At 34.1% G+C, this 14,215-nt stretch overlaps 1 protein-coding gene across 2 annotated transcripts in view; it reads left to right on the forward strand.

Annotated features, from left to right (window-relative positions):
- birc2 (baculoviral IAP repeat containing 2) overlaps window positions 1–14,215 on the forward strand; it is an 18,141-nt gene continuing 3,926 nt past the window's right edge. Inside the window, exons 1-4 of one of the 2 annotated variants that reach the window (XM_063012252.1) lie at window positions 1–231; window positions 11,949–13,698; window positions 13,784–13,883; window positions 14,100–14,178. In XM_063012252.1, coding sequence (XP_062868322.1) covers window positions 12,774–13,698; window positions 13,784–13,883; window positions 14,100–14,178 — 1,104 coding nt within the window. In that variant the 5' untranslated portion in view covers window positions 1–231; window positions 11,949–12,773. The remainder of the gene's footprint in view (window positions 232–11,948; window positions 13,699–13,783; window positions 13,884–14,099; window positions 14,179–14,215) is intronic. The other variant, XM_063012251.1, reaches the window with a different exon arrangement.

Raw genomic sequence — 14,215 nt, forward strand, 5'->3', positions numbered from 1 at the left:
AAAAACGAACGTTTTCCGTTTTTCAATACTGATTAGATGCCAATTAAGCATGACTAATCTGCAAGGTTTAAAGGCTATTTCGCTTTCCGGTGTGCGTCACAGAAATTCCAGACTCTGGGTTGGGTAAGCCATTTTGAATCATCATTTCAGTGAAACAGCAGAGTGGAGAAGTGACTTTTTTTTTTTTACATCTTTACACCAAACATTTCAGCTGCCTACACGCTGTCAGTGGTAAGTTTTGCTCTGCATAATAGATTCTCGTTTATTCTCGTAATTTTCATCGTCGTTATTCTCTAAACTGCCTAAACAGGCTTTTAAACAAAATGGAGTCTTTTGTCAGCTGCGTTTTCTATCTGTGATCCATACTGCACACTAACGTTCTAACGAGTGTCTAAAGTAGCGCGTTTATATAGAATGGATCTATGGAGTCTGTACTATAGTAAATACTTTCTAGTACGGTAGTGTGCTTCTGTAGTACGAGCTGGGTTCAGGCCTGGCTTCATCATTATTACTCAAAGAATGAGTAAACCAGTTTGTCTGGTTATATAAGATGAGTATAACTTACACAATTATAACAAAATACATTGATATAAGGTGAGTACACAATTAGAACAAAATACATTAAAATAATGCAAGTATAACTTACACAATTATAACAAAATACATTTAAATAATGCAAGTATAATTTACACAATTATGAAAATATATTTAAATAATGTGAGCAGGGGCGATTTAATGCACGGGCTTACCAGGGGCCCCGAATAATTGAGGGCCCCGGATTGGCTGTTTTATTTTTTTATTTATTTCATTAGTTATTTTGGTTAATATGAATGGGGAAGCTTACAAACCAATGATTTTTGTAAACCATTTACACGTTAGTCATGTTTCTGACTGTTGATTGGCCAGATAAACTCTAACGCGCTGCTGTCATTCTGATTGGTGGTTTCAGTTAAGCAACTCAGAGCCGTAGATAGAGAGAGTTGCGACACTCCTTGATCTCGCCGCTACGCGGTCACGTGGTTCATGTAACCCTCAATAGTTCCAAACAGAGCGGTAGAGAGAACAGAGTGGCGACACTCCCATAGGGAACCGTTGGAAAGGGGGCGGGACATTTTTTCTGCGCAGCTTCCGGGTTGTGGAGCTCTGTATAGTTCCAAACAACCCATAGAGCCCCATTCATTTCCACTACTTATCAAACATTTTTAGCTGTATGTTGCTTTGTTTTAAAAAAATTATGAATTTAATGTCATTAATATACTTAATACTGTTATTGTTTAGCATTTGCTCAGCACTAAATGTTACATGTTTATCTTAATTAATAGGTATAACCCAATTTAGCTTAGTCAGTTAAGCTTAATTAATGACACACGAGTCTTTTCACCTAAAATGAGTTGATTAATCAAGATTCTTGTTACAGAAATGATCATAAAACATTAGAACCACAATAAATCATTATACTTTTACTTTCATACTTAAGTACATTTGAAGGTAAATTTAGTTTAGTACTTTAGTGGAGGTAAAGAGTATTTTTACTTTTACTACTACTTTTACTGGAGTAATATGTTACCTTGGATATCTCTACTTTAACTCAACTACATGGTTTGTCTACCTTGTCCACCACTTACATTAGACAAAATGAACTAGTGCATATTCATAATGAATTCATTAATGTATTACATGTAGGAATCAATTATTAATCACTCATGAAATAAGAGATGAATGAAGCTTTTTCATGTACCTGCACTATAATGTTTTTGGTACGGTAATGTGTTTATCAATCTGTTCATTCAGTGCAGGTAAACCTTATGAATCCAGCACATGACTTAGTGTTTAGCCAAAATGATTATTATTATGAATCCTCAGGAAAGTGAAGGGAGATTAGTTTATGCAAAAATCAAAACATAAAAAACTTTAATGTCTATACTGTATATTGTCTCTACTACTTAAGGATATCGCATTATGTAATGTATGCTAATATAATGTACTGTGTGTTAACAAGAACGACCTATTAACAAGTCATTATAAACATCAATCTTCCACTTTATATACCAAATTGACATTAAAGCAGATGCAGTAAATGTAAACGCAGTTGAAAATACCCAGAAATTGTACAAATGTTTATTATTTGCCGTTTAATATTTCATTTACTGCTGCCTGTCCCATTTGAGAACATGACAGCGCCGGGTTTGTTTGGAACCAGAGCCGTAGATAGAGAGAGTTGCGACACTCCTTGATCTCGCCGCTACGCGGTCACGTGGTTCATGTAACCCTCAATAGTTCCAAACAAACCCGGCGCTGTCATGTTCTCAAATGGGACAGGCAGCAGTAAATGAAATATTAAACGGCAAATAATAAACATTTGTACAATTTCTGGGTATTTTCAACACAATTTCTGGGTATTTTCAACTGCGTTTACATTTACTGCATCTGCTTTAATGTCAATTTGGTATATAAAGTGGAAGATTGATGTTTATAATGACTTGTTAATAGGTCGTTCTTGTTAACACACAGTACATTATAATAGCATACATTACATAATGCGATATCATTAAGTAGTAGAGACAATATACAGTATAGACATTAAAGTTTTTTATGTTTTGTTTTTTGCATAAACTAATCTCCCTTCACTTTCCTGAGGATTCATAATAATAATCATTTTGGCTAAACACTAAGTCATGTGCTGGATTCATAAGGTTTACCTGCACTGAATGAACAGATTGATAAACACATTACCGTACCAAAAACATTATAGTGCAGGTACATGAAAAAGCTTCATTCATCTCTTATTTCATGAGTGATTAATAATTGATTCCTACATGTAATACATTAATGAATTCATTATGAATATGCACTAGTTCATTTTGTCTAATGTAAGTGGTGGACAAGGTACACAAACCATGTAGTTGAGTTAAAGTAGAGATATCCAAGGTAACATATTACTCCAGTAAAAGTAGTAGTAAAAGTAAAAATACTCTTTACCTCCACTAAAGTACTAAACTAAATTTACCTTCAAATGTACTTAAGTATGAAAGTAAAAGTATAATGATTTATTGTGGTTCTAATGTTTTATGATCATTTCTGTAACAAGACTCTTGATTAATCAACTCATTTTAGGTGAAAAGACTCGTGTGTCATTAATTAAGCTTAACTGACTAAGCTAAATTCAGTTATACCTATTAATTAAGATAAACATGTAACATTTAGTGCTGAGCAAATGCTAAACAATAACAGTATTAAGTATATTAATGACATTAAATTCATAATTGTTTTAAAACAAAGCAACAAACAGCTAAAAATGTTTGATAAGTATTGGAAATGAATGGGGCTCTATGGGTTGTTTGGAACTATACAGAGCTCCACAACCCGGAAGCTGCGCAGAAAAAATGTCCCGCCCCCTTTCCAACGGTTCCCTATGGGAGTGTCGCCACTCTGTTCTCTCTACCGCTCTGGGTCCGAGCATTGAAGTTCGGGTTCTGGAGTTGGAGCTCGGCAGTCTAATGTGCTGTAACACTCATTGAAGTCCTGACTAAACAGTTAAAGTGACTCTACCCTGTCGTGTGCCTTTATTCCCACACCTCCACCACCGCACAGCAAAAGACCCGCAGCATCCCCACCGGACAGCGGCTACCCTCTACGGTAGCAAGTGGCTAATGCTAGCGATAAAGTGCCGCGATAGCGAAAGTAAAAACACGACAATATTTTCGTTAAGTAAAATATAAAAATAACTAAATGAATGAAATATCAGAATACATGTAATCACAATACACAGTAGGTGCACAGCAAGGGATTTTGGGAATCTGTGTAACCTGCGTAACGTTACTAGACCTATATATATATATATGTATATATATAGGTCTAGTAACGTTAAGCAGGTTACACAGATTATATATATATATATATATATATATATATATATATATATATATATATATATATATATATATATATATATATATATACATATACAGGGGTTGGACAAAATAACTGAAACACCTGGTTTTAGACCATAATAATTTATTAGTATGGTGTAGGGCCTCCTTTTGCGGCCAATACAGCGTCAATTCGTCTTGGAAATGACATATACAAGTCCTGCACAGTGGTCAGAGGGATTTTAAGCCATTCTTCTTGCAGGATAGTGGCCAGGTCACTACGTGATGCTGGTGGAGGAAAACGTTTCCTGACTCGCTTCTCCAAAACACCCCAAAGTGGCTCGATAATATTTAGATCTGGTGACTGTGCAGGCCATGGGAGATGTTCAACTTCACTTTCATGTTCATCAAACCAATCTTTCACCAGTCTTGCTGTGTGTATTGGTGCATTGTCATCCTGATACACGGCACCGCCATTGGATGCACATGGTCCTCCAGAATGGTTCGGTAGTCCTTGGCAGTGACGCGCCCATCTAGCACAAGTATTGGGCCAAGGGAATGCCATGATATGGCAGCCCAAACCATCACTGATCCACCCCCATGCTTCACTCTGGGCATGCAACAGTCTGGGTGGTACGCTTCTTTGGGGCTTCTCCACACCGTAACTCTCCCGGATGTGGGGAAAACAGTAAAGGTGGACTCATCAGAGAACAATACATGTTTCACATTGTCCACAGCCCAAGATTTGCGCTCCTTGCACCATTGAAACCGACGTTTGGCATTGGCACGAGTGACCAAAGGTTTGGCTATAGCAGCCCGGCCGTGTATATTGACCCTGTGGAGCTCCCGACGGACAGTTCTGGTGGAAACAGGAGAGTTGAGGTGCACATTTAATTCTGCCGTGATTTGGGCAGCCGTGGTTTTATGTTTTTTGGATACAATCCGGGTTAGCACCCGAACATCCCTTTCAGACAGCTTCCTCTTGCGTCCACAGTTAATCCTGTTGGATGTGGTTTGTCCTTCTTGGTGGTATGCTGACATTACCCTGGATACCGTGGCTCTTGATACATCACAAAGACTTGCTGTCTTGGTCACAGATGCGCCAGCAAGACGTGCACCAACAATTTGTCCTCTTTTGAACTCTGGTATGTCACCCATAATGTTGTGTGCATTGCAATATTTTGAGCAAAACTGATAATTGAGCAAAACTGTGCTCTTACCCTGACTAGAGAGTTAGAATGTAGGATCCTGCTCTTACTGGTGGCAAATGTGCAATTAATGAAGATTGGCCACCAGACTGGTCCAATTTAGCCATGAAACCTCCCACACTAAAATGACAGGTGTTTCAGTGTATTTGTCAACCCTGTATATATATTAGAGATGGAAGGACGAACGATCGATCGGCTATAAATCGATATCGGCCGATTTTTAATCAAAATATGCTATCGGCGATATTTCCCAAGTATGTAGCCGATCCGATCGTGTGATATAAAGACCGTGTTAAGCTTAACAGCTCAGTGGATCGATCAGACTTTGAGCTACAAAGCGCCAACCATCACATCATTGTTGAAGCGTGATGCGTCCAGCTTAAAATAACATAATGAACGTTGTGCATCGTACATAGTTCAGGATCATCTGCTCTGACTGACAGAAAACTTTTAGCTCCACAGACGGAACGAGTCTGACTCGGTTACAGATCTGTGGTAAACTTAGCAGTTTAATGAAGCTTTTTAATGTTAGAGAGGTTACACATAGATGTTCTGTAGTAGTGGTGTTATTGGTTGTATTAGTGTGTTTTTTTTAAAACCACGACATTAATTATTAACAGTAAACACGGAGAGACTTACGAGAGATAACTTACTCTTACATAAAATGAGTCGACTTCTGAAGTCTCTTAATCGGATAAGTCGATTAGTTTCACGGTCGTCAGTTTTATGGCTGTTCAGTATATATAGTTTTTTCAGATCGACCTGTATACTGTAACCTGCGTCGTTTTAGGTCTTTAGATGAATGAGAGTATGTCTCCCGTGGGTTGAAAATGAATTGCTTTAGTTTTAGAAGTAAAAATGATGTGAGTATAAACTTACACAATCATAAAAATACATTAAAATAATGTGAGTATAACTTACACAATCATAAAAAATACATTAAAATAAGGTGAGTATAACTTACACAATCATAAAAAATACATTAAAATAAGGTGAGTAACTTACACAATCATAAAAAATACATTAAAATAAGGTGAGTATAACTTACACAATCATAAAAAATACATTAAAATAATGTGAGTATAACTTACACAATCATAAAAAATACATTAAAATAATGTGAGTATAACTTACACAATCATAAAAAATACATTAAAATAATGTGAGTATAACTTACACAATCATAAAAAATACATTAAAATAATGTGAGTATAACTTACACAATCATAAAAAATACATTAAAATAATGTGAGTATAACTTACACAATCATAAAAAATACATTAAAATAAGGTGAGTATAACTTACACAATCATAAAAAATACATTAAAATAAGGTGAGTAACTTACACAATCATAAAAAATACATTAAAATAATGTGAGTATAACTTACACAATCATAAAAAATACATTAAAATAAGGTGAGTATAACTTACACAATCATAAAAAATACATTAAAATAATGTGAGTATAACTTACACAATCATAAAAAATACATTAAAATAATGTGAGTATAACTTACACAATCATAAAAAATACATTAAAATAATGTGAGTATAACTTACACAATCATAAAAAATACATTAAAATAATGTGAGTATAACTTACACAATCATAAAAAATACATTAAAATAAGGTGAGTATAACTTACACAATCATAAAAAATACATTAAAATAAGGTGAGTAACTTACACAATCATAAAAAATACATTAAAATAATGTGAGTATAACTTACACAATCATAAAAAATACATTAAAATAATGTGAGTATAACTTACACAATCATAAAAAATACATTAAAATAAGGTGAGTATAACTTACACAATCATAAAAAATACATTAAAATAAGGTGAGTAACTTACACAATCATAAAAAATACATTAAAATAAGGTGAGTATAACTTACACAATCATAAAAAATACATTAAAATAATGTGAGTATAACTTACACAATCATAAAAAATACATTAAAATAATGTGAGTATAACTTACACAATCATAAAAAATACATTAAAATAAGGTGAGTATAACTTACACAATCATAAAAAATACATTAAAATAAGGTGAGTATAACTTACACAATCATAAAAAATACATTAAAATAAGGTGAGTATAACTTACACAATCATAAAAAATACATTAAAATAATGTGAGTATAACTTACACAATTATAACAAAATACATTAAAATAATGTGAGTATAACTTACACAATCATAAAAAATACATTAAAATAAGGTGAGTATAACTTACACAATCATAAAAAATACATTAAAATAAGGTGAGTATAACTTACACAATCATAAAAAATACATTAAAATAATGTGAGTATAACTTACACAATCATAAAAAATACATTAAAATAATGTGAGTATAATTTACACAATCATAAAAATACATTAAAATAAGGTGAGTATAACTTACACAATCATAAAAAATACATTAAAATAAGGTGAGTATAACTTACACAATCATAAAAAATACATTAAAATAATGTGAGTATAACTTACACAATCATAAAAAATACATTAAAATAAGGTGAGTATAACTTACACAATCATAAAAAATACATTAAAATAAGGTGAGTAACTTACACAATCATAAAAAATACATTAAAATAATGTGAGTATAACTTACACAATCATAAAAAATACATTAAAATAAGGTGAGTATAACTTACACAATCATAAAAAATACATTAAAATAATGTGAGTATAACTTACACAATCATAAAAAATACATTAAAATAATGTGAGTATAACTTACACAATCATAAAAAATACATTAAAATAATGTGAGTATAACTTACACAATCATAAAAAATACATTAAAATAATGTGAGTATAACTTACACAATCATAAAAAATACATTAAAATAATGTGAGTATAACTTACACAATCATAAAAAATACATTAAAATAAGGTGAGTATAACTTACACAATCATAAAAAATACATTAAAATAAGGTGAGTAACTTACACAATCATAAAAAATACATTAAAATAATGTGAGTATAACTTACACAATCATAAAAAATACATTAAAATAATGTGAGTATAACTTACACAATCATAAAAAATACATTAAAATAAGGTGAGTATAACTTACACAATCATAAAAAATACATTAAAATAAGGTGAGTAACTTACACAATCATAAAAAATACATTAAAATAAGGTGAGTATAACTTACACAATCATAAAAAATACATTAAAATAATGTGAGTATAACTTACACAATCATAAAAAATACATTAAAATAAGGTGAGTATAACTTACACAATCATAAAAAATACATTAAAATAAGGTGAGTATAACTTACACAATCATAAAAAATACATTAAAATAAGGTGAGTATAACTTACACAATCATAAAAAATACATTAAAATAATGTGAGTATAACTTACACAATTATAACAAAATACATTAAAATAATGTGAGTATAACTTACACAATCATAAAAAATACATTAAAATAATGTGAGTATAACTTACACAATCATAAAAAATACATTAAAATAATGTGAGTATAACTTACACAATCATAAAAAATACATTAAAATAATGTGAGTATAATTTACACAATCATAAAAATACATTAAAATAAGGTGAGTATAACTTACACAATCATAAAAAATACATTAAAATAAGGTGAGTATAACTTACACAATCATAAAAAATACATTAAAATAATGTGAGTATAACTTACACAATTATAAAAAATACATTAAAATAATGTGAGTATAACTTACACAATCATAAAAAATACATTAAAATAATGTGAGTATAACTTACACAATCATAAAAAATACATTAAAATAATGTGAGTATAACTTACACAATCATAAAAAATACATTAAAATAATGTGAGTATAACTTACACAATCATAAAAAATACATTAAAATAATGTGAGTATAACTTACACAATCATAAAAAATACATTAAAATAATGTGAGTATAACTTACACAATCATAAAAAATACATTAAAATAATGTGAGTATAACTTACACAATCATAAAAAATACATTAAAATAATGTGAGTATAACTTACACAATCATAAAAAATACATTAAAATAAGGTGAGTATAACTTACACAATCATAAAAAATACATTAAAATAATGTGAGTATAACTTACACAATCATAAAAAATACATTAAAATAAGGTGAGTATAACTTACACAATCATAAAAAATACATTAAAATAAGGTGAGTATAACTTACACAATCATAAAAAATACATTAAAATAATGTGAGTATAACTTACACAATCATAAAAAATACATTAAAATAATGTGAGTATAACTTACACAATCATAAAAAATACATTAAAATAATGTGAGTATAACTTACACAATCATAAAAAATACATTAAAATAATGTGAGTATAACTTACACAATCATAAAAAATACATTAAAATAATGTGAGTATAACTTACACAATTATAAAAAATACATTAAAATAATGTGAGTATAACTTACACAATCATAAAAAATACATTAAAATAATGTGAGTATAACTTACACAATCATAAAAAATACATTAAAATAATGTGAGTATAACTTACACAATCATAAAAAATACATTAAAATAAGGTGAGTACACAATTATAACAAACTACATTTATATAAGCTGAGTATAACTTACACAATTATAAAAATACATTTAAATAATGTGAGTATAATTTACACAATCATAATATACATTTAAATAAGATGAGTACTTTGGAATCAGGTGGTTTCCAAGCTCAAAATTTCCTGGTTGGTGTCTGACATTTACAAGTTTCCGATAAGTCTTCAGTTTCTTTTTTAGTGAGTGTAGAAAAAATTTCTGGGGGCTGCTTTTAAATCAGGCTGTTAAAACACTTAAACCATCACAGGACAAAGCACACACTCATTCACACCCGGTGTAAAGAAGGCAGTACGATACAAACGTCCAGAGACCCTGACCAGAGGTAAGGACTGAACCTGTTGCTCTGCCACACCCACTCTACCAGATGGGATGCTGTGCCACCCCACAACACATTTATGTTACTGATGGTTTTGTAGAATTTTGCCACACCAGTTTTACTGGTCAGTAATTAAGTTGCTTTTTTGCTGGTAGAAGTAACATGAACACAGTTTCTGAGTGATGAGAACATTCAAACTTACTAGAATTTATATATCAGTGCTGGGCGATATCACGGTTCATTTGGTATACTGTCTTTGATTCCTTGTCTTCAAAAGGCAGCAAATCATATAATGTTAATCGCTGCTTCGACACGGATTAAAACACTAAATACTGTACTGTCTGTTGTGGAGCGACGTTACTACCGGGGGTGAAAATGCTTCAGTGTAGTTGCTGTACCGAACACTGAAGCAAGCTGGAAGTCGTAACATTTTTACAACAGACCCGTGGTTAAGTTGTACAATCAGTGGAGTCGTACCTCAGTATGACGGGGCATTTCATCAATGATGATGACGGGGAGATTGCAAACATCGTTTCATTTGTTAATGGCAGAGCTAAAGGTTATAGTACAATACTTAAATATTAAATAAACATCGTATATATTGCACCTGTTTCATAGGTACTGATTCCATCATATGTTGTGTCATTTTGTGGGACTGAGCAAAGTCATAGTCCTGAAAACCTTCATTATATACATTAATGTGAAATTAAAACGTTCTATATTCTGTGTACTTATGACAGTAGAATCAGCCACAGACATCTAAAAAGTCCCAGTCACACAAAAAATAAAACATCGTGACACATTTGCTAACCAAATATTTAAATTTACGGCATTTAGGAGACGCCTTTATCCAAAGCGACTTGCAGGACTGTGACAGTATATTGTCTAAGCAATTGAGGATTAAGGGCCCAGCAGTGGCAAGCTGCCAGTGGTGCACCTTGAACCAGCGACGTTTTGATAACTTGTTCTGTACCTTAACCGCTAGGCTACAACTGCACTTTGAATTTGGTCACTGCATGGGAAAGTTATGCTAATGTTAGAAGTAATTCTAGTTTAAAAAATTCAGATAATGTTGTAAGCAATTTTTGTAAACGATCGTTTACTAATGTAGTAGGGGTGGCACCGTCACCTCACAGCAAGAAGGTCCTGGGTTCGATTCCCAGGTGGGGCAGTCCGGGTCTTTTCTGTGTGGAGTTTGCATGTTCTCCCCGTGTCCGCGTGGGTTTTTTCCGGGTGCTCCGGTTTCCTCCCACAGTCCAAAGACGTGCAAGTGAGGTGAACTGGAGATACTAAATTGTTCATGACTGTGTTCAGTATAACCTTGTGAACTGATTAATCTCGTGTAACGAGTTACAACCATTTCTGTCATGAATGTAACAAAACTGGTTTCTATTGTGGAAACAGGACACATTGACTCGTATTTTCTGAAAAACGCCTTGCAGTTCTTTGTAATTTGAATTTTTTTAGTAATGACAAATGCAGTGGCTCATCCTCACAGGAAATGAGTGAGTGTAAATGTATGTTTAGTCAGCAATCATGTGATTTTTAAAGAATAACCAGAAATAATCTTCTACTTTTTTAAACTGTCTCACACTTACAGCTGAGGTTTGCCCTGTAAAAATAAATATTTTCCATTTTTTTTCTACAGTGTCACAAATGCCTTGGCATATGCTAATCATAATGTTTGTGGTCTTTGTCATCTATTTTCTCTAAATTGTAGTTTATTCATATACTGTACTATATTATAGAGAATGACATGGCACTTTAATGACATGGAACATTAAGGTGTGTGAAATACAAGAGCAGAACACACCCTGTAAACTGCTTTACAGCCGTCAGTGTTGCACGTATGCCAAATGATTGAATTCGTTCTGTCTTGGAGCATGAAACATTGATATTGATATTTTCCTTTTTTCTTTTATCTGCAGACACCCTGACCTCTGGGGAGAAACGTCGTCTTCTACCAAATCAAACATTTCTGCTATTTTGAGCATAATTTTTTTAAATAATTGGTGTAAAATCTACATCATGGAGACCTAAACACCACCATGAGGGATGTCCTTCAGGAAGAAAGCCCTTATTTATTACACCCAAGGAGCAAAGTTCTAAGCTGTTGCCATTACTCGGGGTTAAAGATTAGATCTACTCATGATCCTTTTTTCAAATGCGTCAGTGATCCTGGGTGAATACAGATTGAGAAACTGAACGACCATTTTTTTATCTTTTTCTTTTACATTATGATTGTGTTCACACACTTATTTGATCATCTTGTAAGGATTTTAGTTCAGTTTTAGGTGGCGTGCTTGTGTCGGTGTCTTGTCAGATCACAGAACGAGGAGGCAGCAGTGTAATGAGCTAGCCCACCACGGTGGAGAGCTTGAGCTTTTCAGATTCAGTAGTGCTACTGGAATTGACTAAACTGTGAGGGAGAAAAATGCAGAACGGTCACAGAAGGAGCTGATTTTAGATTCATTCTGTAGGTCAAGTAAGGAACAGTAAGTTCTGCTGAACGGATTTAAAACCAAACCTGGCCACACAACTTTAGTTTACGTTCACTTAATTTTCACAAGCGGTGTTATTGTTTTTAAAGCTGTTGGCATTTCGTGACAATTTGAGTTCTTCATGCTATGTTTTGGTGTTGGTGTTTTGACAAATGGTCTCATGATTCAGTGACTAGATAGATAGGTCACATGCAACCATATTGAATAATGCAATCAAAGCCTTGGGTGTGATAACTAAAGCCTTCCTTCCTAATGGATATCCCTCTTCCTTGCTTACAAATGGAACTCCTACAAAAGAATGCCTTTTTAAGAGGTCTGTGCCATAACAGCCTGCCAGCAGACCTGCAGTATGATAACACAAGTGAACTGTATAGAATATCAACCTTTGCAAAATTCCCTTCTACTGCACCAGTGACTGAAAGAAGTCTCGCCCGCGCCGGGTTTTATTACACCGGTGTCGTGGATCGAGTCCAGTGCTTTCGCTGCAACGTGACTGCTGAAAACTGGCAGTCGGGAGAATGCCCAGCAGAAAGACACAAGCAGCTGTCTCCCAGTTGCACCTTCATCCAGAGTTTACCTTCCACTGCAAACCTCCTGTCCTCCTCTCATTCGGCCTTCTCTCCTCCCCGCAACGTTACGGTAAATGTGTCTGTAGTGGCCTCAGCGGTGAACCAGGCGGACGAGCAGGCTGGCTACCTTAACATGGGCTTCGGGAACCTCGCCCCTGCCAGCCCACTCACGTCTCGCGGCGTAGAGGACGTATCCCATCAGCGGCCCTCCGCTTGCAATAATCCCAACATGCGGCGGGAGCAGGATCGTCTAGACACCTTCCAAAACTGGACCGTTACCACGATCACCCCTACCGAGCTCGCCAAAGCCGGTTTCTACTATCTGAACCAGGGCGACAGAGTGGCGTGCTTCAGCTGCGGTGGGCATCTCAGCAGCTGGGAGCCCGGAGACAGGGCTGTGTCTGAGCACCAGAGACACTACCCACACTGCCGATTTGTGAAAGGTGACCGAGCCGATAACCTACCCATCGGCTCAGCTGGAGGTCTCGCCAATATCTCAAACCCAGCCATGCAGCTGTGTGACGAAAGGCTTCTCACGTTCGTCAACTGGCCCGCGAGAATACCAGTCCGACCGGATCAGCTTGCCAAGGCGGGCTTCTACTATGTTGGTGAGAATGTTTGACATTTGAAGCATTTATTTCCCTTCAGTATGAAGTAAAGTCACTATAACTCATTTTGTGTATTCATCAACAGGTCGTAACGATGATGTGAAGTGCTTTTGTTGTGACGGAGGATTAAGATGTTGGGAATCTGGAGATGATCCTTGGGTAGAACATGCCAAATGGTTTCCAAGGTAGAGAGATGATTAGATTCCTAGTGTATTTTTGCCAAGACCCTTGTTCATATTGGCTGATACAACTGTATAAACATTAGGCAGACCTTAATGGCTGTGGGAAACAGGACTTTATTTATGTAAAACTGATATATTGGTCTGGATGTTTATTTAAAATGGAGTGGAAGTATATCTCATGGTTATTGTTGATTTATAAGTTTGTATCTTTTCCTGTAGGTGTGAGTATCTGTTGCAAGAAAAGGGCCAAGAGTTTGTCCACCAGATCCAAGCTAGATTTCCAAGATTGTTCGAACAGGTATGTGGACTAGTATAATTATTTGGTTAATATGTTC

This window comes from Trichomycterus rosablanca, chromosome 16 (genome assembly GCF_030014385.1).
Source record: "Trichomycterus rosablanca isolate fTriRos1 chromosome 16, fTriRos1.hap1, whole genome shotgun sequence".
NCBI classification, from domain to species: Eukaryota; Metazoa; Chordata; class Actinopteri; order Siluriformes; family Trichomycteridae; genus Trichomycterus; species Trichomycterus rosablanca.